At 47.5% G+C, this 25,638-nt stretch overlaps 3 protein-coding genes across 3 annotated transcripts in view; 1 reads left to right on the forward strand and 2 right to left on the reverse strand.

Annotated features, from left to right (window-relative positions):
* The first annotated feature begins 91 nt into the window (after positions 1-91).
* On the forward strand, positions 92-10,260 carry ARL6IP5 (ARF like GTPase 6 interacting protein 5). Its single transcript, XM_084292818.1, has 3 exons — positions 92-322; positions 7,961-8,178; positions 8,516-10,260. The coding sequence occupies exons 1-3, from the start codon at positions 147-149 to the stop codon at positions 8,686-8,688; spliced, it is 567 nt and encodes a 188-aa protein (XP_084148944.1). The 5' UTR covers positions 92-146; the 3' UTR covers positions 8,689-10,260.
* Positions 10,261-10,384: 124 nt separating this feature from the next.
* LMOD3 (leiomodin 3) lies at positions 10,385-16,587 on the reverse strand. The gene is made up of 3 exons (XM_084292817.1): positions 16,137-16,587; positions 13,335-14,699; positions 10,385-12,006 (listed from the first exon to the last, which is right to left on the reverse strand). The coding sequence occupies exons 1-3, from the start codon at positions 16,425-16,427 to the stop codon at positions 11,980-11,982; spliced, it is 1,683 nt and encodes a 560-aa protein (XP_084148943.1). The 5' UTR covers positions 16,428-16,587; the 3' UTR covers positions 10,385-11,979.
* Positions 16,588-23,336: 6,749 nt separating this feature from the next.
* FRMD4B (FERM domain containing 4B) overlaps positions 23,337-25,638 on the reverse strand; it is a gene marked incomplete at its 5' end in the record, with an annotated part of 72,904 nt that continues 70,602 nt past the window's right edge. The window contains one exon of the mRNA XM_084292444.1: positions 23,337-24,986. Coding sequence (XP_084148570.1) covers positions 24,866-24,986 — 121 coding nt within the window. The 3' untranslated portion in view covers positions 23,337-24,865. The remainder of the gene's footprint in view (positions 24,987-25,638) is intronic.

The raw sequence follows: 25,638 nt of genomic DNA on the forward strand, positions 1-25,638 counted from the left end.
TCGCTGCCTCCTCCCCGGCCCCTTCCACGAGCCGGGGCCGGGCAGAACCGGGCGGTGCGGGGCCGGGCGAGCTCCCCCCGTGGTCCCGGAGCCGCCCCGGGGCGGTGCCGCGGCTCCCTCAGGCCTGCGCGGCGGCGGCGGCGGCCATGGAGGTGCAGGTGGCGCCGCTGCGGGCTTGGGACGATTTCTTCCCCGGCTCGGACCGCTTCGCCCGGCCCGACTTCAAGGACATCTCGAAATGGAACAACCGCGTGGTCAGCAACCTGCTCTACTACCAGACCAACTACCTGATGGTGGCCGCCGCCGTCGTCGCCATCGTGGGGTCGGTGCCCGGGCGGGGACCGGGGGTCGGGGATCGGGGAGCGGGGGGTCGCTGAGGCCCGGGACAGCCCCCACGGGCTGGGTGAGGCGCTGGGTTTGATTTGGGTTTGCGATTTATTTTTTTTTTAACTCTTTCTGGGGCTGTGTAGCGGCTCGGGGAGCTCCTTTTTATTCCCCAATCCGCAGACGGCTCAGCACCTCCTGCAGGAGCGCCCGGCTGCTTTTGGGGTGGCGGGGAGCAGCTGTGGGGTGATGGGGAGCAGCCCTGGTGGTGCTGGATGTCAGTGGGGCCTCCACAGTGACCAGCACTGCCTGGCTAAGCCTGCCCAGTGCCGCTGTAGAGATAAACTTGGCCTTGAATTAACAAGAAAAAAAAAGGATGAATTCTGCTTCCCGTATAGTTTTAAGGTTATGTCCAGCAGGCAGAACAGCCATTCTTATTTCTGAGCTAGTGCATAAAAAGCCCCTGATAAAGATAAAAAAGATAATAAAGATAAGCAGGATGCCCATCTGTTTCATTTTGGGGCGAGACTGAGACCTTCAAGGCAGGACCATGCTCTTGTCAGCATCCCTACGGGGAGTTGGGAAATAATTCCTAATCACCCCCTGAGTATAGGCCTGTGACTGCTGGTTGAGTATTGCTCCGAGACCAGAAAGCTCCTCATCACGAGTTGCAGCAGTTGCAGCAGAGGCTGTGATGATTAAGCTTTTAATATAGAAACTGGAATACATTTCCAGCACTCCTCGACAAACAACGCTCAAATGCTTAAATTGGAGGGTTGCCTGGCCACTAGGCCGAAGTGGTTTTGGCAGAAGTGTATCTTATCTTATATATTGCAGAGGCTTAAATTCCTCCCCTAAATCCCTTCTTGTTCTGCATCTGAAGCTCTTCACCCAGCATCTGAGTCAGTGAAAAGTCTCCAGGTTTCAGGGAGTGTGGGTCTGTGACAGGAGGGGCTGAGAACCCTACTTCTTTTTCTGCGTGTAACAGCTTGGCATAATGCTGTAGACTTTCTTCTTAATTTCGGTGGTGATATGTTGCAGTCAATTTGGTGGATTATTAGACCAGTAAAAAGAGACTTGCAGACTCTTGCCTACCTCGGACTAATCTTAAGCATTCATCTGCCTTTGTTTACCAATACAGTTCTGTGGCCGATTTGGATAAATCAAAGGAGCTGTGGAAGGCAGGGGAACAACTCTTCTCCCCAAGAAATTAGGGAAAAAACCTGTCAATAGCTTCTTTATCCCTGGCCAGAGGGCTGGAACAGCAGCAACTTTACTCTGTCTCCTAAATTCCTTTCTCCTTTTGAACTCTGATCCCTTCTTATCAGATCAAGGATGCTGATATATCTCCCACTTACTTCCTACTGGTTTGCTGGAGGAGGAGGAAGAATGGAGCCACACAAGGTAGAGATTAACACCAGAACTGCAATTTTAATATCTTCATATTGAGCAGTGACCTGCTGAGCTGAAATCTGTGGACAAGAAACACCTGGAATTATTTTTTTTTAATTGTGCATCTTGGAGCCTTTGGTATATGGCAAACCCAATTCTTCCAACACTGAAGTAAAAGGACAGGAAACTAACTCTTACAGGAACAGGCTAACCCTTCAGTAAAGAAAAACTACCTGTTTCTTTTTAATAAAAGATTTTTCACTTGGCCAGACTGTAGCTTTGGGAGAAAGGCAAAGAAAGTTCTCCTGATTAAATTTACATTGATGACTAAGCTGTGGCCTTGCACTTCATTCTGTAATGGACAGGAATTCCTGAGCTTATCGTGGCTTTTTAGGAACTCCAGGACTGTGTACAGGCCTAGGGGCAGGATTACTGAAACTGCTCATGCAGTGGTCTTTGTGATCACAACTAAACTTATCCCTGACCAACTCTACCTGTTTTTAAGCCATCTCATTGCACAGACAGGCAGGTGATACAAATACGGTATTTTTGGCTGCTGTAGTAGCTTGGTAGCTGTGGTAATGCTGGGCTGAGATGGAAGTTGTAGCCTAGGGCTTTTTTGATAGCACAAGTGCAGCGTTTATTGCCATGGCTTAATTTACAGCCTCCTGTACAACAACATTGACCTCTGCAACCTTTCGCTATCTCCATCACTCTGCAAGGTATGGAATAACCTTACCATGAATGCAATGCAATCGTAATGATCTCTGCTGCATCATTGCCCTGCCTCTTCCCCTCCCTTTGCCTTCCGATGGCTACTGTTACATGTAAATGATGTTCTGTGCTTTGCAGCTCAATTTTGCTTTCAGGCCCCAGCAGAAAACTATTATTTCTGCTTATTCTGGGCAGAAACTATTAAATCTGTGAACAAGAAACTGAAAGTACTGAATGACTGCCACTCTACTCGTACAGGCTGGTGGCAGCAACAGTTCCTCTTCCCCTTACTCCTTGCCCTGCAAACTCCTCTATGAGTCAATGCAGGCTAGCGTGCTCTTTTTTATTTCTTTCCTGGAACTCTGCTGCTGGTAAAAACCAAGATCATTGCTAAATCAAACTGTGTCCCTCCCCGAGTTGCATAGGAGCTGGATGATGACTGCCCTTTTTTGCTCTGAGCCAGGGCCCTGTTACTGTGAGTGCTGCACTGATACTTATTAAGAGCCGTGCCTCCCACAGCAGCCTGCAGCCCTCCCCCAAACAATCCTCCTGCCCAGTAAGTGCCATTTGTCCAGGCTTTCAGCTACTCTGACAAGGCTTCTCTGTCTTGCTGTTCAAGCTAACTACTTAAATCAAGGTTGTTTCTTGTAGGCTTTTGTTGCCTCATACTTACCATAAACTAGTGTCTAAGTGATAGCATTAAGAAGCACAATGCATTTCAGAGTGCTACAACTAAGAGTCTTCATTGTCCTTTGGCATAATTCTTTCTCCAAAGCTTGAAGTTCGATGGAGCTTTCCTTTGCCCACTTATCTCTACCGCATCTACTGGCTATCTGTACAACCCCTAGCAATGAATGAGCGTGGGTGTCTTGTTTTTTGTTTTTTTTTTTTAATTTCATCCCACCCCAGACCACAGCCTTAGCTGGCTTGGGGGTAATTCCCTCGCCAGAGCAGCCTCCAGAGCAGCAGAGCGCTTAGTGCCTAATGCCTGATGAAAGATTAAGAACAGTGCACAACACACACAGCTCTAAAACATACGTTGCATAATGATGCTACATAATTTCATAGAGATTGTGCAGAAAGGATCCGCTCCTGTTCTGAAAGCAACATAAGCGAGAAGCAGTGAGTACAGAAGCGTTGCTAAACCCGTGCCTGCTGCAGGCTTTCACCTGGCAGTGACCAGACGTGTTAGTGCCACGTCAGAGGACAGCACTCTGTTTGTCCTTGTAGGTGCTACCTCTCCTTGCAGCTACATGACCTCACTGCAGCCCAAAATATGGGGAGAGGGGAAGGAAGCAGAACCTGCTGTCTCTTGTAGTGTTGTTTGAATGAGCACAAACGAGGAAGGAAGCAGATAACTGCGCTCACCTGTCCCTCGTGTGGAACGTGGTGAGGCACGAGCCCTCCTAAAAGGGAATTTTCACATTTATGTGCTGTAGTGACCCAGCTGTGCTGCTCTGAGTAAAGAGACGTTGTTCTGAGTGATCGGAAGTGTCCAGCTCCGTGCCTTTGCTCAGACGTGCCTACTCACGTGCAGAAGAAGCAGATGTGCCAGCAACTGCTGAATAATCACCCTGAGACAGCCATCTGAGGGGGAGGTGACTCAAGGAAGGAGCTTGCTTGCTTTCTCTTTATGTGGCCTGCCCTACTTCTGGGCTCATGCTGCAGTGCTCAGAGGATGAGTCTTACCCTCCTCTTTTTTTGCTACACTGGAGCTGTAAATTTTCCAAGGAGGTGGTCAGCTCTGCTGCTACGGGGCTGTGCAGCAGCCTGCAGGTGTGAAGTAACCCAGCAAGACCAAGTCACTGAAGGCAGAGCTTGTTGGACTTTCTGCAGCTCTGTGGGAATCCAACCTGCTTTGTGACAGATGTAGCACAGAGTCTAGAAATATGAATGCAATTTAAAAAAAAAAAACAACACTCATCTTAATCTATTTTTTTGTTTTGTTTTGTTGTTGCTCTGAGAAGTAGGTGTATAGTTACAGTACTTCCTCCCACACCATCGCAGCCCCAGCTGGTGGCACCTGTGCTGTCTCCTGATACCACTTGGACAAACACAACGTGTCCCACGGCCGCACTTGGCACAGGGCAGCGCCTGTGTCCCTGCCCCTGGGAGCAAACAGCAACTTTCTTTTATTTATTCTTTTCTTTCCCCCCATCTTTGTACTTTGTATTGAGACAGATGTGGTGGCCTGCCTGGTCCCTGAAGGGCAAGAGGAACGCAACCTCAGGTACTTGCTGTTGCCTTGAGATGCTGCTGGTGGTAAATCCAGGTGACAGCTTCTCTTTGCTGGTTTGTCCCAGCGGTGTCAGAGGCTGCAGCATCCTCCCAGGGCTGTATTGTGTCTACTGCAGAGAGCAGTGCAGTAGAGCATCCCGCTAGGGTGCTCTGAGTTCTAGGCTGATTGCACCCCCAAATGTTCAGTCCTGCCATCTGACTCCTTTTAGGGCAATCAGAATGGTTTTTTTTGTTGTTTTTTTTTCCAAGCCCCAGAAGAGTTTGTCTTCCCCAAGTCATCTGAGCAGCCCCAAATCAAGTTGCCACAACACTGACATGCTAACAGTGCCGTGCATTACATTTTCAAGTATTTGAGAGGCCCTATAAATCCCTCCTAAAGGGACTTATATTTAGAAAGTATCTTGTAACATGCTTTAAGGCTGGGCACTTACCTTGTCTCAGCAGCTTTGAAAGACTTCCAGCCTTCTTGCCTGGCCATGAATTTGGCATATCGTGTTCTGATCTGTGGATAAATCCGGCCAATATCCGTGCTGGTGCTTCAGCTCTAAGGTGACTTCCAGGGCTGTTAGGCAGTTTTCTTTTTCCCCGGATACATGTTCTAAAATAACGTGCCTGTGTTTTTTCCTTTTTAGTCTTAAGCTATTGTGGTAGTGAGAGGAGTGTGCCAGCAGCTCTGAGTGAAACGGGATAATGGGGATCTGCCTCCTTGAAAAATGCTGTTTCTGGAGCAGAAGTGCCTATATCTGAATTTCTGGGAGAATTTTAGGTAGCACTATGAATTATACTGTGGGGGATTCAAGCAATAAAGGGGAACTTGGTGTGTGACACCTTATCCAGCACTGTAATCAGCAGTATCCAAGTCTGTGGACACATGGCTGAGAATCTGAATACCAGTTTTTAGTGGCAACTGCTATCCCCATCTGTTTTCCTGTGGCTCTGAATGACTTCATTTGATACTTATGTTCCCTGTTTCCTTGTACGCATTGGAATGCAGCCCACTTGAGAAAACATGTAATTCAATTAACTTTCCCCAGGAAAATGGGATCTTTTGAATGTGATTTTGTTGGTGTTGTATTTTTTTTTCCTCACTTCCCTTGCAGCCAGTCAGGAATACAGAACCTGTGTAATTCCAGAAAGAAGCATGAAGCAGGGGAGTCTTTGGTCTTTTCCTTATAATGATGGAGGGTTTGCTCTTCCCCACCAGTTTCTGAAGTTGTAAAGAGAGCGAAGGGAAGGGTAGGGAAGACAAAGCTCCTCGAGCATTTACCAGACACCTGGTAGCATGGAGCCCTGCCTAGCCTTCTGCTCCTTCCAGCATTATCTTGTCAGAAGATTTTTTGGAGCAAAACAAATGGTTGCTGGGAGCCATCCGAGTAAGTTTGGCCATTTCTACTCTAAGCCAGTCGTGATGTGGAGGTGACTTCTGCTTTAAAAATTTGCTCTGGCCGGCAGCATGTACATAAACAGGGCACTGGTGTGGTCCTGGCGTGAGCCACCCTCCTTCTCCGGCTACAAGGGAACGCAGATGAAACCAATTTCTTTACAGAGCAGTACTGCTCACTTTTTCCAGTCTGGAAATTTAGGATTGGCAATTCAGAGCTAAATATAATCTGGCTGGCTGCAGAGAATGACTCAGATGCAAGAAGCAGGTCTGCCCTATCACCGTTTCCAAAAAGCCATGCTGGCTCTTCAGCGTGAGTAGCAGAAGCAGGTGGGGAACTAGTCTGAATTTTAATCTCTTTCCATCCAGTTGTCCTGTCTCCTGTTGGCACAATTGACTTACAGAATTGTAGCCAGGCTGTGCTCTGAAGTAACTCCTGGGGGTTCTTCCCTCTCTGGGGAAATGCCCCCTGGCATGCAGGTACGGTGTTGGCAGACCAGCGAGAGATTTCTTCTGCTTGTGCCGGATGTGAAGCACAGACCACAACCCAGAGCATCCTCCTCAGCAGCGGGGGGGAGTGGTGAGTCAGCGTGCCCATGAGCTTTGGGGTAGGCAGACTGCAAAGAGTACAGGATAAAATCCTTCCTGCCCCTGTCCGGGTAAAGGACAGTGCTGTGCTGCTGCCAGTTGTAGCAGCTCAGAGTGCTCAGTTGCTGTGCTGTCAGGTCTGTGCACGTGCAAGCGAGTAAATCAGAGTGCAGCTAAAATCACACAGCTTACTGCTAGAGAGGTGAAACATAGCAGAGCCTGGCTCTTGTGCAAATACAGAAACACTCTGGGCAAAGTCACTGGTGAAAGCTGAGGACAAAGCAACCTCTGAATACTTGGGAAAGTGGTGTGAGCAGGTGATGGGCTCACCCTGGTCCAAAAAAGGGGCTTGCTGTTTATAGTCCAAAGCTGAGCCACTCGGTGCCTTGGCTTGCTTGGTAACTGGTAACAATAACACAACACAAACCTCAGCAGCAGCCCCTTTGCCAGGCCTGGCTCTTCTTCCTACAAGACCCTTAGCCCACGCTCTGGTTCTTCTGACTCTTGTGCATGTCTGCCTGGGACAGGGCTTCCATCCACTGTGCTGGTGGGGGTAAGCTCCTCTGGAGGTTCATGAAATCTGGAGGTTCATACCCACTGGGGGAACCTTCCCTCCCTGCCACACACCCACACAACCCGTCTTCAGTTTAGTATGAACTTACCTCAGAATCTAACGTTTGCTTGGCAAGGGAATTAGTATAACCGTTTGTATCAATATTAGGGTATTTTCAAAGACCTGCTGTAGTTTGGCTATAACAAATACTTTGTCATGAGAAAACGGGCAACCTAGGTGGCTGGGCAGGGAATGGCATTCATTCCCTTCTTGTCCTAGCAAATTGCCATTAGGTTACATCCAGATACTAGTTTTGACATGAACACCACGTGCAAATTTGGTAAGTATTGAAGGCATAAACAACAACCACTACAACAAAAGTAACCTCCTGTGCTCAGCATCCCCCTACCTTCCACCTTTTGTAAACCTGGGCAGGAGGTCAGCTGGTGGTGAGTGCCTCTAGTAACGAGCTGCTGTGGACACTCATTATCCTCAGCTATGCCCAGGAAGAGAACACAAAGACCATCTACATATGCTAATTCATGGCTAAGGGTTGTTTGCTCAGTTGCACCTGTGCTATTAGCTTCTCTGTAAAAAAAAAAAACAGAGGTTGGTAAAGCTTTTGCAAGACCAACTGACTTCTTAATGCCTTACCTGCCCAGCAACAATATCAATAGCGAGCTGGATGTTTGCTCTGTGAGCACAAGTCCTGAAGGCTCTGAAACAGGATAATTCAATCTTTTTTTTTTCTTTCCCTCTTTTTTTTCCAGATTCCTGAGTCCCCTGAACATGCTTATTGGCGGTACTGTGGTGGTCCTGGTGTTCATGGGGTTTGTGTGGGTGTCGCACAACAAGGACATACTCCGCAGGATGAAGAAGCAGTACCCAACCACGTTTGTAATAGTCATCATGCTGTCGAGCTACTTCTTGATCTCCTATCTGGGAGACGTCATGGTGTTCATGTTCGGGATCACTCTTCCTCTCCTCTGTAAGTATTTCTGCTGTTCTCCAAGCTGAGGGTGAGGGGTGCTGAACTGAGCTTTTTCAAATAAGCCTGCAAAGTCTAAAGTGGCTCGTGGCTTTATATCTCTTTATTTAAATTGTCCACCCAAAAAAAATCAGGGGTGGGAGGGAGGGAACACAAACGAGCACAAGCTAGCTTCAGCACTGTTATTATTAAATGGGTATTTGCAGTTACTTAAGCAGTCATTTACACATCATATTTCAGTGATGTCGTGGCTTTGGGGTGTGTCTTAAGATGGATGCTACAAGCACTATGCTTTCATTGGACACGACCAATTAATAAGCACGTTTCTGTTGTGCAGTGATGTTCATCCATGCTTCTCTGAGGCTCCGGAACATAAAGAACAAGCTGGAGAACAAAATGGAAGGAATAGGTTTGAAGAAGACCCCGATGGGCATCATACTGGATGCCCTAGAACAGCAGGAGGATAGTATCAACAAACTGGCTGACTACATATCGAAAGCAAAGGAGTAAGCAACTGCAACGTGGCGATTTGCCTGTTGCAGGAGTGTAATTGCTATTTACTATTGTTCGAGCTTGCTTTCAGTTTGTGTACAAACCAAGAAATGCACATGTGGTACATACAGATTAATAGTTGCAGGATACAGGTATTCCAAGGTATTCAGGGCTCCTCTAAGAATATAAGAAGAGTAACTTTTTTCTATTGTATAGCGAAATGTTTTGGTGTTTACAGAAATACATCCCAACTTAAACGTGTTTGCTCGTCTCTTCTTCTTGGGGGCTAGAAGGGGAAGAGATGGAAACCTCTGGAATGCAGCCTCTCAGACAAACTGTCTTGTAGCACGTTTGTTAGTAAGAGTAACACCCCTTTCATCCCAGGTCTACAAGGCGGCTGTCTAGCCAGTTTGGTTTGGGGTGTAGCACCTTCAGGCTGGCAGTGTTCAAGGTGAGCTGGAATCTATCAAACATACGGTTTCTTGCATCTAAACCCCTGACTGCAGGGGTCTGTACTGAGATCAGGCTGCTGGCTTAACTGGCAAGCAGGAAAAACTGTGCAATACGTGTAACCAATATGGGTTCCTGTCCTCACCTCACATTCCTCCTTTGGTAGCTGGGAAACAGTCAAAATAGATCTAAGCATGGAGAATAGATGTGGCACTGTGCCTCTCGGTTCCAGTAAAACACACCTTTGTTTTTCCTGAAATCCTGATTCTGTTACCCCCTGGAACTGCTCTTCTCTGCAGGAGAGTCAGAACTTCCTCACGTAACACCTGAACTATGGCCAAGCATGGGAGGAAAAACGGTTGTGCATAAGCTAGACGAGCTAGGTTTCTACCCCTGCTGATGTTTTTAAACATTGCTACTCTAGGACTTACCTTGTTCTGCTTCATTCTGTATAGGCTGTTTTGTAGATGAAGGTGGATGTGTGTTTTTGTGCGTGGTTCTTTTTCTTCTTAACCAGAATGCAAAGATACAAGTAAAACATGCATCTCGCTCACTCTAGTCCTAACACTCTTCAAAGGAATAAACTGGATTTCAGGTTTACAAATACAAGCAATAAATGTCAGGATACAATTATTGAAGACCCATTCCAAATTCATCAAGATACTTGCCTGTAACAACTCCTTAAAGTGGTGTGTGGGATTCTTTTATATGTATTTTAATCAAACTGCCAGCTCTGATGGGATTGTCTTGCTAATAGGAGCTTACAGAATAAAATGGGGGAAAAGTTGTCCAGGTGACACTCCATTTCGAGTATTCTTGCATTTCTCTTTTTCTAATAAAGTAATTAAATAATCAAGCAAACATCCTTGAAGTTGAAGCTTTTATGTAACTTACCATGCTGTTTTCATAGTGAGCTGTGTAGAAATCTGAACATGTCATTCCATTTAAGTGTTAAAGTGATCAGTATTTATTGAAAATAATTCCAGCTGAAGAGTCAATGGCCTGTTCCTCACTTGTAGAGCATGGTCTTTGTTTTTGAAAACTGTTTCCACACTTAAAGGTAGTAGCCTATGACTTCATCATTACTGTAGAATTTTAAAAACTGCACACTTACGAAGAAAAATAAACTCTAATGGTGACTGCTGAGTGTATTTATTTCAGGATGGGAAGCGTGACTCTGAACTTAGGCTCGCGGTTGTTCCCACGGCTGGTGGTGGGAGCTCTGTTGTCACCCTACAGCTGCACAAACTGGTGACGAACGGCTGGGTTTGATTGCTCTGCCTCAGTATTAATGTTGCTGAGGCACAAGGGAGCTGCGTGTGAACTGCAGCAACAGTGCAGCCTTGCTCTTCCGTGCTAGGCTGCAGAAATGAAATATGTAAGCACTTGTTTGCATTGCTTCAGTCCCTTATATAACTTCTTAATTGCAATTTTACGTTTCTCCTAATTATGTGGGAGGGATTTCTGCCTGCTTCTACAATTACTCAGAGCTGTGCCCTGAGCAGCACTGGGGAGGCAGCGCTGCTGCAGTCAGGTGAGTTCTGGGGTCTCTGAACCCAGCTGCCTCCCTCCTGTGATCCCTTAGGAGCCTGTGCAGTGGGGGAACACACACCAGGGCGGGGCTTCAAGTCCTGATGTAACGTCCTTGGTAATACCTGTCAGCTCTGCGCTGCTGCTTGGGCTCTTCCTGGCTGAAGCACCTGTAGTGCTTCATTCGAGGACCTGCTTCTCAAGGGCAGCAGGGGCCTGTTCCCCACTTCTTGGCCTTTACAAAAAGAAGGGATGCCAAAAACAGGTGCAATGAAAACATTCCTTCCTTTTCTATGCCTCTGCTGTGCAGAAGCAGCTTTCCCTTCTCCCTTTTGTATTTCTTAAATACTGCTTAGTATGTCTTAAATAATAAATTAACCAGATTTCCCAGGTGGGGGGCATTACAGTTGCAGGCAGAAGTACAGCTGAGACATGTTACAAGTTTAGAAGAAGACAGATTTGAAAGAGATCAGCTGAAAGATGCAAAAAGGGCAAGGAGAAAAAGAAAACTTGACCTAATGCCAGTGGAGAGCACCTTGGATTCAAAGAGGTCCTGAACATCAGCGATTCCAAAGGGCTGTGATAATATCTGTGGGGTGGCACTGGGATTCAGCTGCCAGAGCACTGTTGTGAAGAGCTACAGGGAGTGATGATCACAGTTCTTGAAGCAGCGCGTGGTGTTATCTTTTACACCCTCATCAGGTACAAAACCAACTACACTGTGCTGAAATGCACCAGCCTGGAACCATCACGCAGAGGTGCTGGATGCACCAGAGCAGCCTCTCTGTTCGGCAGGCCTCTTGTTAGCCACGGAAGTGCTGCACGCTTCTTCTGGATAAAGCTTTTATTTCATTTCCATTTCCTTAGCCTAAAAAATAAAGCTGTATACATGGAAACCAAATGCATTTCTCATGGACAAGAGAATAATCGAGGAGCGTGTGTGTGAAAAGAAAGATAAGCTAAAGCACAGCATGTTCCTGCAGAATCTGACAGCAGAAGGACAACATGGGAGCAAAACAGTTTACTGAAAAACTAGAAAGACTTAAGGTTATTGATGTCTCTGAGAAAATCCTCCCACAACAAACTGGAGCCTTGAATCCATTTGGCAGGCAGATGGCACGGGGATCGTTTGATACCTGATGGAAAACCTTAGCACTGATTTTTCCCATGCCAGCCTTTTTCATCACTCTTAGAAAAGTGCATATCTTTGTTCCCAAAGAGTCATTCATATACACCACCTGGGTTCTGCAGAAAACTTCTGCCAAAACAATTGTAAGCAAAACTTGAATAGTCTTTATTCCAAGTTGGTTTCTTTGGGTCAGTCTGGTCTCACTCCAGCTGCTTTGGTAATGGCACCTGGACAAGGACAATAAAGAAATATTAGGAGGGAATTTCTCAGTCCTATTTCCCAAAGTAGTTTAGTTTAACATAAACCTACAATCCTTCAGAAACTATGAAAGGATCAAAAATGCAACAGCTAAGAGCACTAGGGGGATCTGGTCAGGAATTAGGTTTTGTTTGTAGTTCCCCACTTGCTGTCTGCAATGCTTAACACCTAGGAAATCCGTTTGCAGACAGCGAACCTCCCCACAGAGGCCAGATTGGCTCAGGCAGTAAAACCTCTGTGCGAAGCTGTGGGTATCAAGGCCAAAAAAAAAAAAATAAAATAAAATAGCAGTTACCAAAATGGCAAATGGCACAGGCAGATGAGATTAAAACATTACCGCCCCAAATCCAACCCATCTGGCCTGATGCCAGGTGGATCAAAAGATTAAAAAAAAAAAAAGTAGAAATCAGTACAAGTCTCTGTTTCCTCTTACCGGGTGATCAGAGACACCCAGACACAGCTCCTGGCTCGGCCAGGAATCGTTACTTTGGCATAGACATAAATGAAAGCAAAGGGGGTGTGTGTGAGTGTGAGTGTGTGTGTGCACACCTGGGCTCGATTGCAGCACGGGCACACCTGTGTGCTGCAGCTGCCTCTGGCCCTCATCCTCCTGCTTCTCAGCAGCTTCGTAACAACATTTAAAACTGGTGGTTAAAACAACAACAACAAAAAAAACATAATTTGTGCCTTTTGCAGAAAATCAGTATTGGACAGGACCAGCTATTTATCTGAAATGCTTTTACACAGCTGTACAAATGTGTTACACATTTGGGCACTCCAGATAAAACCTTCCACCCATCCTGCTGCGAGGCTTCAAAAAGCGAGGCAGAGGCTGGGACATGGAAAAATGCTGTAGAAGGGTCTTTGCAGCATCACTGCTAGAAAGGATTCCTTAAAGGAAGAAAATAACTTAAAAACTTTGAATCCCCTTCACACCAAAGCTCAGTTTTGCCAAAAGCAGCCAGCCAAAGGCAGGCCCAGAGCGCAGCTGTACCCAATGCTCCTTTGTTTACCCTGACTGAATTTCCTCTCTTTTAACTCTACAATTGTGGAACAAGAGGTTAAAATCCCACACTATTGTTAGCATTTCAGCTTTCTTTCCATGTTTATTTGTTTGTTTGCCCTACGATGGGGCAAGCAAAACATGAGAGCACGGTGGCATCTCCAGCAGTTGCTGCCCTTCCTCGATGCAAACCAAAGCCCATCACAACCACCCCCTGCCCCAGGGACGATGCCAAAATCCAGCTGCACATCTCCTGGGGGTGCATTTCCAAGCCCCCCAAGGCTAAACGCTCACCGGTTTGAGATAAGCGACGTTGCTCTGGCGGATGTCGTTCAGCAGCTGATCCCTCGGGGTTATTTCGACGAGGGGAGGTGGCCGCCTCCTGGGGATCGGCTTCAGCGTTTTGATCACGTCCTTGAGGTTGGTTTTCTCGGTGGGCTCCACATACTCGGGCACGGCGGGCTTGCGCTGCACCTTTTTCAGCTTGACCACCTTGAAGCTGACGGGCTCAGCTCTGTGCGGCTCCTCGGGGGCCTCTGGCCTCGCGCTCTCCCTCCCTCGGCTCCGGGGCATGGAGGGGGGCATGGGGGGCTTGGGTGCCGGGGGGGCTTCGCGCATGCTGGGTTCGGGCAGAGGTCCCCCCAGCATTTCCCACATCCCGGGCGGCAAGCCCAGTCCGTTCTCCAGCATGGCAATCAGCTCCCTCTGCTCTTTCCTCTGCTGCTGCCTCTGCTCCTCCTGCCTCTTCTGCCTCTGCTTGTCCAGGTTCCTGCTCAGCAGGTTGGTCACCACCATCCTGGGCCCCGGCAGCTCGAAGTGGTAGCCCATCTTCAGGAGGGTGGCGTTGGCTTTCAGCAGCCTGGCGATTTCCATCTCGGCCTGGTGGCCCAGCATGCTCCTCTGGTTGTGGAAGCGGAGCTCCGTCAGCGTCTCGTTGTACTGCAGGCACCTCATGATGGCCACGACGCCTTTGCCAGAGATGAAGTTGGAGTCGATGTTGAGCGTGGTGATGCTCCTGTTCTCACGCAGCATGTTGGCCAGCGCGAAGGCGACGTTGTCGTCGGCTCCCACGTTGGCCAAGCTGAACGTTTTTATGTTCTTATTCTTTTTCATCGCGTTGACAAAGTCTATCAGCATTTCTTTGGGGATGTTTTCTATGTTGTTCAGGTTGAGCTCCTTCATGTCCGGGTTGTTTTTTCGGACTTTCTCCAAGCTCTCTTCTAAGTTGGTTTGGTTTCCTGAGGGCCTGGCACTTAGCTTCATGAAGCTGGTGTCCAGCGCTAACTTCTTAGGGATGTTTAATTTGGATATTTTCTTTACATTTTCATCTGGCTTTTCTGTTGTTTCCCCTGATTCTCTACCTGATTCCTCACTGGTCTGATCACTGCGATGGTTTTCATGGTTGCAAGTTTCCTTTGTTTCTGATTCACTCTCATCACCCTCTTCTTCCTCTTCCTCCTCCTCTTCATTGTCTTCTTCCTCTTCCTCCTCCTCCACTTCCTCCTCTGCTTCCTTATCACTTCCACCCTTGTTTGTCTCTCCAGGCTGTGTTCCCGAGCTGGCCAAGCTCTCGTTCCTGTAGTGCCTTTCCTTCCCCTCGGCTTCTGGCCCGCTCCTGCCGCCCGCCTCGCCGCTGCCTCCCGTCCCCGCAGCACTCCTCTGTGGAAGAGAGACACAGCTGACGTGACCCAACGAGGCTTTGGTACGTTAACTTTGTCCCAAAACAAAAATGCAACCGATGGGTTGATACACATCTATGGCCATTATAGACTAACACTTAAAAGTGCCATTGCTGGTATGTCACGGTGTGCTGGCTTGCTTGGGACTGAAGGAACGATGGCTCTGAAAGTGGCTGTAGGCAGTGTCCCATCTCTGCCCATTAAGAATGCTGACCATTAATTCCTGGATGTATCTAACACTATGTTATGGTGGTCCCGAAACCCTTCTGGGGATTAAGAACCTCTGATTCTATTCCGCCTCTCGAATTCATGTGATTTTTATCATTTTCTTGATAAGAAAGTTTGTTTCACATGCCACAAAGCACTGGAAACCCGCATGAAGCACTGACCGTGTGCCCAGCCTAAGAGAGGAGGAAGAGGGTGCACCAGGACCGCAACGTGCCCGCCCAGCACATGAGGCAGCGAGGCCACGTGCTCGGGTACCCGCATGGAACAACTGCCGTCATAGGAGCAGTCCCTGGGATAAAGCAAAATGCTTCATTCTGAGCCCAGAGATGGAAAACTGGCCTCTGCACACCGCTGTCACAAGGCAGCAGTGCCCTTAGCATCAAAATAAAGTCAGCTGCAAGCTTCCACCCCCTCCACAGCTCCTCCTGGATGAGATTTTTTTTTTAAGGTTTTTCCTCCTTTCGGAGGAGCACCCCAGCACCGAGGTCTGCATCACACCAGAGGCAGCTCCTCCAGGCCAGAAGTGCCAGCAGCCAACAAAGCAGATCTCAAAACCTGAGGATAATAACCTGGAGTTTGTAGTGGCCCTGTCCTGTAAAATATCCAAGTATGAACTTACTTTCATCATATTCCCCCTTGACTTTGAATAAAAGTTGAGTATTATATTGAAAAGGGTGGGACCAGTTCATGGAGTTTCCATTCTTCGTCTTGAGTGAAATTTCACATTATTAAAATACATTATGGGATTTTTTTTTTGCCAAAGTGGCATTAAATTCTATCAAGTATTACATTAATCATGTTCATTAGACTAAGTGTTCTGTGGAAAAGCACTATAGTGTTGTTCAATATGCAAAGCCAAACGAACCAGAATTACACCTTCCAGACTGACTATCTGGTATTTTCTCAGAGGTTTGCTTCACTGAAACAGAATTAGGATTTTCTCATGTTAAAAAGCATAAGTAAAGGAGGAAAAACATTTAAAAAAAACAAAAACAAAACAAAACAAAAACCCTGACACCAGTCCAAGCTGGATCCTGACATTACCGAGGCTTTCAGGGAGCATTTAAATTCATAGTTTGTATCGTACCTCACATAGGGAATGGAAGCAGGGGTGGATTAAGGTATTAAAGCTATAAAACAGATCCCACAGCAGATGCACAACAAATATTTATGATTTTTTGCTCATTACCTCAGAGGGCAAGAGGGTGACGGGAACTCTCTCGTCCTCGAGCATGCGTCTGGATGCCTTCTGCCAGTACAGGTAGTCCACCAGCGACCTGTGGTCGAAGCTCCCTGTTGGGGGTTTCTCAGTCTGATCCCTCTGTATCATCCCCGTCGGGACCTCGGGGTCTGGGGCCATCACCTCCATCTCGCTCTGCAGCTCCTTCAGCTCCTCGGGGGACAGGTTCGCCAGGATTTCGTCTTCATCGATGTCCTCAGGGGACACATCTTCGTCAGAGGCTTGGCTGTGTTCAGACATGTTTGCTCTTCTCTCCTTCCTCTACTACTTATTAAAACTGAAGAGAAATTTAAATTTTAAAGATTATTTTCCTAGGAGGAGCTCATTCGGTTGAATCCACGACTTCGTGTTTTGGTCACGAGCAGCCGCAGCTCTCGGGCTCAGTGCAGCAGACGCGGGGCTAAGGCTATATTAAGCTGCACTTGGCCGGACGAAGAGAATTTATGGAGATGCTGCCATGCTCCATTTTCAGCAACGTGTCAGCTGCACAAACCCTTCTGACATTTCGGTGCAGCTGGTGCATCCCCCATGGACACCCGCAGGAGATGGCTGCTGTGTGTGGGAATCGCCCCGTCGGTGGAGGGAGCTAACAGCGCCTGCGAGGTGCCTGGGGGATGTTCTGTGCCGAGGGAAGAACCAGCACGAGGTGTCTGCATCCATCGTGTCACAAATATCCCAAACTTGCAGGCAGCGGGGGATTTGACCACCTTTAGTGAGGTCTTAAAACCTGAATGTTGCAGGAGTTGGTGCAAGTTCACCTGTTGCACGACTTAAAGAGCTCTGCCAAAAGCCAGATCCTGGTTACAATAAAACCACCTGAGCTGGGAAGAGGCAGGGAGCAGTCGGTACAAGGCACACTGTGTCCATTCAGGGAGAGGGCCCCAGCCCTGCTCCCATAGCGAGGATTTGCCCGGAGCAGCTACCCCAGCACAGCGTGTCCTGCTCACAGCCAGGCTGCCCAGGGGTGATGCCAGTCCCTGCTTCCAGACATCCCCCTGGCCCATCTCTGCCACGGCTGTTACTTGCACCCTCACCAGATCCTGGCTGAAAAGTCATCTCAGCTTCATCCTTTTCCTACCTTTTTTCATTTATTTACCAAATCAGTAAGCAACTACTTTACTTTGATAGTATCCATTTGATGTAACTATACAAGATTATTCAAAATCCTTCATTTCATTAAGTGTCTGCTCCAGCTGAAAACTACTTCCTCCTTTCTTTAGGATATTTTACAGGCTCCTACATCTGTATGGCAAACCAGAAACCCCATCTCTGACACCACTGTGCTCATGGTTGCTTTGTAAGAGCAGAGTAGCGCAGGTGGGTGACTTTTCTACTAGGATAAAATTTCCATATGCTACTTCTCAGGAAGGTTTCCTTTCCTAATTTCAGCTAGGCTTTGCAGAGGGGATCAAGCCAGATCCTCACCTTGCAACTGCGAATGCTTCTTTCACAGGGAAGAAGCCACAGAGGGGCTGTGGAACCAGGTCCCAGTGAGCCCAAAATCGTTCTTGCTTCAGCCCCAGCCGTGCTCTGCTGGAGTCTCCCAGCAGTGAAACCATCCCCGTGTGATGAGGCCTCTCCGTGCTGAGTTTTGTAACGAGAGCCGTGGTGTTCAAAGCCCTGTTAACCTCTATTAAAAAGCCATAACCCAAAGACCCTCGTGCAACTAATGCTGCTACACAGCTGCAAAGAGGATAACATTTTAAGTATGAAATAAATGGTAAAAAAAAAAAAAAGCAACAACAACAAACCAAGCCAAGGACATAATGCTTCTGTTTGCCCCTTTGGTATTTCAGGGCCCATCCTTATTTTACATTATGCAGTAGCAAGCACAACAGCAGCCCCGCACATCAATCTATCTGGTTTAGCAGCTTTAACCCCCAGCAATTGCTGTCCATAATGGAGTCCATAAATGGTTTCCTGATGTTATCAAATAAATCAATGTTCTTCTGTAGCTGGTATGTTATTCCCCCAAACGATGCTGTTTGGGTCACAGAAGCTGTCTATTCAGTGGTTACAAATCTCTTGCTAATTTCTTGACTGTAAATAAAGCCCCTGGCCACCTTCTTAAATTTCCGTGATCCTCAGCCAGGCCATCTTGGGCCGTGGGCTTGTCAGATCTGCCAAGTTAAGTAGGGTCAAACCCAACAAGTCCTCTCGAGATGGAAAACAAGGATCCTGAGAACGCTATCACAGATTTAAAAAGCAAGCTGTCTTTAAGGAGAAATATATCATTTGTCGATACCGTGAGTAGGAAACACTACACCTCGGGAGCGATGCCTCCCCCGTGGGACGCAGAGCGAAGGGCTGCCCACTGACACCTCTCCCAAGTGGCACAGGTGCTAATCCCACAGATTTCCAAGATGGGTATCACATTTTGCCTACTTTAGGTCTCCTCCATAAATTACATCCAGTACTGGATTCACTTCCTTTTCTAACACATTGCTTAGTGTTTTGGTACACTGGAAACGGCACGTTAAGGCAGCAGGGGACACCGCCGGGCTGCAAGCACTCTTCTGGCCAAATCTAGGGGTCCTTTCCAAGGCAAAACCCCCATCTTCATCCCAATAAAGTTTGTAGGCACCTCCATGAGAGCTTTCCAAATATCCTGACTAATACCTCCACCTTTGATGCAACAGGAATGCCACTGCCATCAGCAGCCTCGTTATCTTCATGCCAATTTGACACTTGCTCAAGAATCCGGGCGCTAATGAGCCGCTGCACGAGATGCTCGGCTACCGGGCAGCACCGGGCTCTGCCAGCAGCTCACAAACGTGAGCAGAAGACAGGCGGCACCTGCAGCCATCGCTACGGGTAGGAGCTCCCAATTCCTGCTTAGGAATTCCTCCTCCAATTCTGCTTACTTCAGAAGTGTTAAATAATAGTAGTTTAGGAGCAAACTCTTACTGTGCTGATGGGAAAAAAAAATCTGCATTGTTAATGCACAATTCGTACTTACTGCTTGCTCCTCCTAAGGCAAGTACTTACAAGAGGATGAAGGAGCATGAAACTCAACAGGGTGTAGCGCAGCATTGCCCTGCTTACCTAATCTTTCTCCTCTGTGCATGTTCTTCAAAACTTCTGACCTGTCTTGAAAGCAAAAGGGTTGACAAGTTTTTAACTCAAATATCAGAAGGGATGAACTCCTGCATCACAATTTAACTCTAAGCAGTCTGTCAAACTATGCTTAAAGTGTCTAAAACTTATTCCATTTTTAAGGTAATTGAGGAGCACACACTGATGCCAAATACTTGAGAGGAATTTCTGTAATCCTGGCTTTTGCTGATAAAACCCACACATTTATGGCCCCTGACTGCCAAGCCATGCCATCTCCAAGAGCCAAGGCAGTAACTGGATAAAAGTCAGGGAATGTGCCTGTGTAACATAACCATGCATCGCTTGTACCAACCTCGTAGGCTCGATGGGACAGGCTAAAATTGACCAAGAGAGGCATACACCAAGTATGCCCAGCAATCCCCTGTAACGCAATATGGGATTATAACGGGTCAGATGATGGGGGTCGTAACAATAACAACCACCAAGCAACGAGTACAATCGTAGGGAGACACCCTGTGGGGAAACCAGCGGGGATCATCTTGGGGGGCGGAACACCCACCACACCTCCAAGCTGTTAGAGAGATATATATCAGATAAAGTTTGCTGCTTACATCGAACAAGGACGTCTGACTTTTGAGGTATTTGCCCAAGCAGCTTGAGAGGGAGCTGCAAAGTGGAGCCCTGGGGTGAAACGGGGGCTGACGGGGAGCAGCAGGGACAGGGACTGATTCAAAGACTGCACAGCAGAGCCTCAAGAGCAACAAAAGCCCTGCGCTAAAGCCAGTAGCTAGAATTAATTTTTCTAACATCCTCTCCCTTTTTTAGGCAAGTTTGTGATTTTCCTCTAACCGGTGCACTCCAGTGCTACATAATCAGAACTGTAATAACAGGACTCCAAGGATGCTCAGAGGAGTGACAATCATCCTCGTAACCTTTCCAACGAGCCATCTCCACAAGTAAATCATGCTCCGTTCAACACAAACCAGACAACGAAAAAATCACTGAGCCAGCAGATCAGGTATCGAACATTTGAGTCATTCTGGGTAGCAATGTCACCCTTCAAACACTGGGGTGTATCTTGACTTTACAGCATACGACCCTATCACAGCCCCGTGCCCTGTATCATCCTGCCATCAAAACGTGCCCACGGGCAATGCCGCCGGCGCAGCTACGTGATGATTTCAGCATGTACGTACGGGGCTCGTCCTGCCCTAACCTCCGAGCAGGAACAGGTGGGAGGCTTCTTCTCGAGTTACTCCAGCTGAGCCCCTGCTGGCTGCAAACCTTTCTCCGCCTGCGGCTCTTCGATGACACCCTAATGATTAAATATAAATGGAGACTCATGCCTGCTGTGCTAGAGCTGGGCAGGAGATGCCCTGGGAGAGGGAGCACATCCCTCCATCATCAAGGACTTGCTGAAGGATTTACGGCGACAAGGATAAGCAAGTTGGATGGAGGACAAGGAGCTTCTCCTTGGCTAAAGGTTTCATCACCCTCTCTCAAAGGCCCTGCCATCTCTGTCTCCTCCTGTGCTGCCAGCACCGACTGCTCACCATCCCTCCTTCCAAGCAGGAGATGTCACATCAGCTTTCCTTGCAGCTGGGGCTCTGGGTAGCGGTCTTCAAGGACAAATCGTGCCCTGGGCGATGACCCATGTGGTTCTGAATCTGTATCCAGCAGATGAGAAGGGAAAGCCTTGCTGGAGAGGGCTGTTGTCACCATCCCTAGCTGCTGCTGGGGCCTGTATCACAGCAGGCTGCCTGCTCAAGCAGCTCTCTTGCATTATTCCCAAAGCCCAGGAGATGGAGCAAACCTTCAGCCTTCACAGGGCTTCCTACCAACGCTGGCACTCGCTGGGCCACGCTGGAGGTTTCTGATCTGCCCTGGAGCTGTGCAGCTTTGCTGCAGCGTCTCCTTTTTAAGCTGAACAAGTCCAAGATCATAAACCAGCTCCCGGCAGAAACCTGCGCGTCACATCCTGCACTAAGTCACGCTGGGCAGCAAACTTCACATCAACGCACTTGGGTGGATGTTGAAGATTCGCTGTGGTAAAGCAAATTTTGCCTGTGCTGGGCAAGGGGGCTCCTAACCAGAGCCTTGTCCTGCTGTGCTGGGGGGGCTTCAGAGCCCAGCCTGCCCCAGGACCCACGGTAATGTCACATCCAAGCATTGCCTTTGAAAACAGCATAGAAAAAGCTGCCAGCAATTAAAAGCATCAGACCTTACTTATTTTAGTACTATTGCCTTTTTGAGGATTCTTGGCAAGGACTCGTTTTTCTTCTTCACCCATCATCATCTAAAAAGCACCCAGAAGTGCTCCACCACGTGTGGTGTTGAGTGGTTGCTGTTTCCCCTCCTTGCTCTCATCTCACCAGCGGCATCTCCCACCCGTTTGAGAGCAGAGGCATTTGTGCTGCTGTAAAACTGAACCCCGTGGGTCTGGGAATGTTTTACCTTGGCGTTTCATGTCACTTGTGTCTTGGCTTTGCTCTGGATCATGGCAAATACAAACTTCTGGGTATTTCTTCAAACTGGAAGAGGCAGAGAGGGGTTTCGGGTGAGTCTGAGGCAGGAGGGCTCCTCTCTTCAGTGATGCTGGTTGGTCACTAGATGGCCTCACTGATCCTGGTGAAAGTCTGTGGAAAAGTTTTAACAGCTGTAAACGCTGCTGAGGTAGCAAGTCAAACAAACAGGTAATTTGTATTTGAGTTTTGAACAGATATGATAACAATCACAACTATGTCTTTATTACCTCTTCAGCTGCACGATACAGACCTGGTCTCCACGAACAGCCGTGCACCAGCACCAAAGCATCGCTCCAGAAACGCAGCTCGCTGCCACAAGAAGCTGCAGGGCGACAGGAGGCAGAGCTCAGCAGCAGGCCAGGAGCTGGGCTTAATAAAAAAGGGCCTGGGCAGCAACTGGAGGCATCAGGAGCTGCCCAAGCTGTGCCTCGGCCATGGAGCAGCCCCAGCTCCCTGGTGGACGATGGGCAGGGGGTCCCATGGGTCCTGCACCCTCCTGTTCATCTCCTTCCAAGTTAGGCAGCGTCCAAAATCCAGCCCTGGGGGTTTCATGCCCCGAATTCCCCAGGAGAGCAAAGTGGGCTCCACTTGAAGCCACCCAAAGTTCCCACATTCTCAACACACCCATCCAAACTCATCCTAAATCATCCCGGTCCTGTCGGAACAGCCCCACGGCCGGGTGCCAGCGCTGTGCCAACGCGGGTGCGTCAGGCTGAGCTCAGGCCTGAGCAGGGAGGGGAGAGCCAGCGCACATCTCAGTGGCCACTGCACCGAAATACAGGGACATAAACAATGCTTTAAATGGGACATGGGTCTCTCACACACCTCATTGCCTTTTTTAAATGAAAACCTTTGAGAGGGCTGATAAATAATTGCCATGGTGCAGTGATAGCACTGGCTCTGCGCGGGGTGCTGGACTTGGAACCACGCAGCGCCTGCCACGAACACCGACGTTGTGCAACAGTGGTGTGAGCAAGCACACAGGCAGTGAATGAAGAACGTGTCAACAGATGAGCCCCAAAAACTACTCGGAGAAGTGTTAAAACAACAAAGTTGGGATATTTTTAGTGGTCATCTACACAAATCCTTCTTAATAAATGTTCTCACCAGCAACCTTGAAATAAAGACGAAATTCAGTGCTGGTTAAGCTTATGGATGACACAAAACCCAGGAACTAAAAAATTACTCTTTGCATTTTTTGTAAACACACCTCCTCCCGTTGCACCACCAGAAATTCAGACTTACAGACACATTCTCCAAGGGTCTGAACTGTCCCAGGGCAAGTGTTCCCCAGCAATAGGGCAGCCTCTGCCAGCTCCCCTGCCCCAAGCGGGCTGATCTGCAAGGGGGCCACAGCCACTGACCCTCAGTGACAACCCTGATACTGCGCAGTCCAAAAGAGATCAGACCATGGTAATTCCCTCTGTCTTAGTTTCAAGCCTTGAAATGACACGCTGCACTTTTCCAAGCACTCAAGTAGAAATAGGAGGAATGCTGAAGTGGTTGTGGTAGCACACTTTTCAGTTTATTGACCTATACAAAATAATAGGTCTAGAAATTCATGAGTAGTAAAAGAATAAGCAAAAAAGAGCTTTCGCATTTCTAGAAGGCTATACAAATATGCAAAACCAAGGAAATAAGTTATTTATTTCGTTTTTGTTCGTTTAATTCCAAATTGCAACTCTAATAATACAAACGACTAAGTACCAGCTTAACAAGTGTGTCCTTCTGTATATATTACATGCTCTGGAATATTGGTAAAAAACGTCCAAAAAAGTTTATCAGAAACTTTTCTATTCACAATATGAACAAGGAGTTACTAATCTTTTGTATAAAAGAAAAAAGAGCACCATTTTATGGGATCCTGAAGCACAGTACAGCTGAGACACGAGAGAGATTTTACAGTATGCAAATGAGTCGTCATAAATCACGCAAGAGAACCCATGCTAGTTTGTTCCTACAGATGGATGACATGAGGTAGGTTTATCCCTCTTAGATCAAGACTGCAGTCGCACTTTTTTTCTGAATAAATGGTTTTGCAAAGATGCTGTTCCAGTCACTTAGTGACTTTGCAACGCACCTGGCAGTTCAGATGGCTCGTGGTACAATTCTAATGCCCCTCATTTTAAGGCACCCACTTGGCTGTTTATGTTTGCATCCACCTCAAAATACTGGCCATTACAATCGAGTTGCTCGTCCTGTGGTAACTGCAACTCTCCATTTCTGATCCTCAGTTCACTACGGCAGAGCAAAACGTAATTGTCACCCACTGAACACTACGCAGCCACTGTGAAATTTGCCTGCTCCTCTGCACAGTGAAGTTGTACCATGGAAAGGTCGGTAAGTGTGAGGTTAGTAATTACACTTTATCATGGAAAGGAGTTCAAAGTTTACTCCTGTTTCCAAAATCCACAACCACCTAGAGTTTTACATGACATATTGTGACAGCAAATTCTTTTCTTTCCAGAACTCGTTTGTGGTGCTAACAAACACTCTTAACAACACCCCAAAAATGGATATACTCATTCAAACCTCCATAAGAATAATAAAAAAAAAATCCAGCCTTCCTTCAAGTAATGTTCCAATACTGATTAAATCACCCTTTGCCTCATTCACACACACAGTATCTATCCTTCACAAGCTTATGAAAGTCCTTCCAGGTCATCATAAGCCACATCAGAAAAAATTTCCATTTGTTCTTCTTTCAGACATTGTAATTGTGCTCCTAGAATTCCTGGTTTTTCCATAAGAGTTTCCTTTTCACATTTTTTTTTTCTGAGGTTTGCCTTCAACACCTTCCAATCTTCAAAAAAAGTGCTTGCTGAATATAAATACTTCAACCAAGTGCTGCATCTTGTCATAGATCACATCGTAGCTTGCCCTTGCTCGTTTAGGCTATCCGGATTCAGAAAGAAGCGCCATTCTTGGTAAGACTTTGTCATTTTGCTATAGTCCCTCGTAATGCTGAACTTCATCTTTCCCAGCAACAGAACACCTCCTTTTTGTTCGGTCGGGAAGGTGCCCCCGAGGTCTCCTTCGGAGTAACAGCGTTTTGTGCAAGGCACACAAGGGTACGAATGCAGGGCTGCAGGCGGTCTACACGAGCGTCCCAGGCTTTGAATCCTCGTGCCAGAATAACCTTTGCTCGTTGCTGTGCAAGTCTTCCTCCAACTGGTTCTCTTCATCACCACCCAGCTGGCTCGTCTCTGCATAAGCTCTGTAAGAGATGGCATCAGGGATAAGCAGGAGCCGAGATCTCCCCCCAGTCCCCAAGTTCTGCTTTGGGGATGTACAAACAGGAGGAGCCCCAGCCCACCTCAGCGTGGCGAGCATGAACTCACACAACCCCCTTGGGCTTGAAGGAATGCTGGCTGCTGTGATTTTACACCCCCAGCAAAATTTGGATCCAAACACAAACCCAGGTGTTGTGCTGTAATTAGGCTATTCGTGCAACAGGATCTCAGCTACTCAAAATTGTCAAGACTCTAAAGTGTATTGATTGCTCATTTGACATAATCACATGAAAATAGAAAACAGAACAGATGAATGATTGGCCTACTGATTCCGAACATGGGAAATTAATAGTAAAAAAGCACTCATACGGAAAAGCCTGCCAAAATAAGCGATTTTCAAAGCCTGGTTATAGGAAGTTAAGAAATTAGTAGAAACCATATTCTTAAACACTGTTATTGTAGAGCTTTTAGATCACTCCAACAAAAAGCCCAAGGCATTTAGCTTAGAAATGAGGATCTAGCAGAAGCTTTTGTATCTTTTTTTTTTACGCTTTAGCTCATTTTAAAACAAACAAATGAAAAACTCGGTCATTGCCCCCAAGTCAGCCTGGCAGCAAGAGCAAGCAGCCACACGTG

The sequence above is a fragment of the Netta rufina genome (assembly GCF_964035555.1).
Source record: "Netta rufina genome assembly, chromosome: 10".
Lineage (NCBI taxonomy): Eukaryota > Metazoa > Chordata > Aves > Anseriformes > Anatidae > Netta > Netta rufina.

Bases quoted from the DNA above. Each gene is read 5' to 3' on its own strand.
- ARL6IP5 (XM_084292818.1), top strand. From the start codon at position 147: ATGGAGGTGCAGGTGGCGCCGCTGCGGGCTTGGGACGATTTCTTCCCC. The intron at 323-7,960 runs GTCGGTGCCCGG...TTTTTTTTCCAG, and splicing joins GCCGTCGTCGCCATCGTGGG to ATTCCTGAGTCCCCTGAACA. The intron at 8,179-8,515 runs GTAAGTATTTCT...TCTGTTGTGCAG, and splicing joins GATCACTCTTCCTCTCCTCT to TGATGTTCATCCATGCTTCT.
- LMOD3 (XM_084292817.1), bottom strand. From the start codon at position 16,427: ATGTCTGAACACAGCCAAGCCTCTGACGAAGATGTGTCCCCTGAGGAC. The intron at 14,700-16,136 runs GTAATGAGCAAA...TCTCTTCCACAG, and splicing joins TCACCCTCTTGCCCTCTGAG to AGGAGTGCTGCGGGGACGGG. The intron at 12,007-13,334 runs GTGAGCGTTTAG...GTCCTTGTCCAG, and splicing joins ACGTCGCTTATCTCAAACCG to GTGCCATTACCAAAGCAGCT.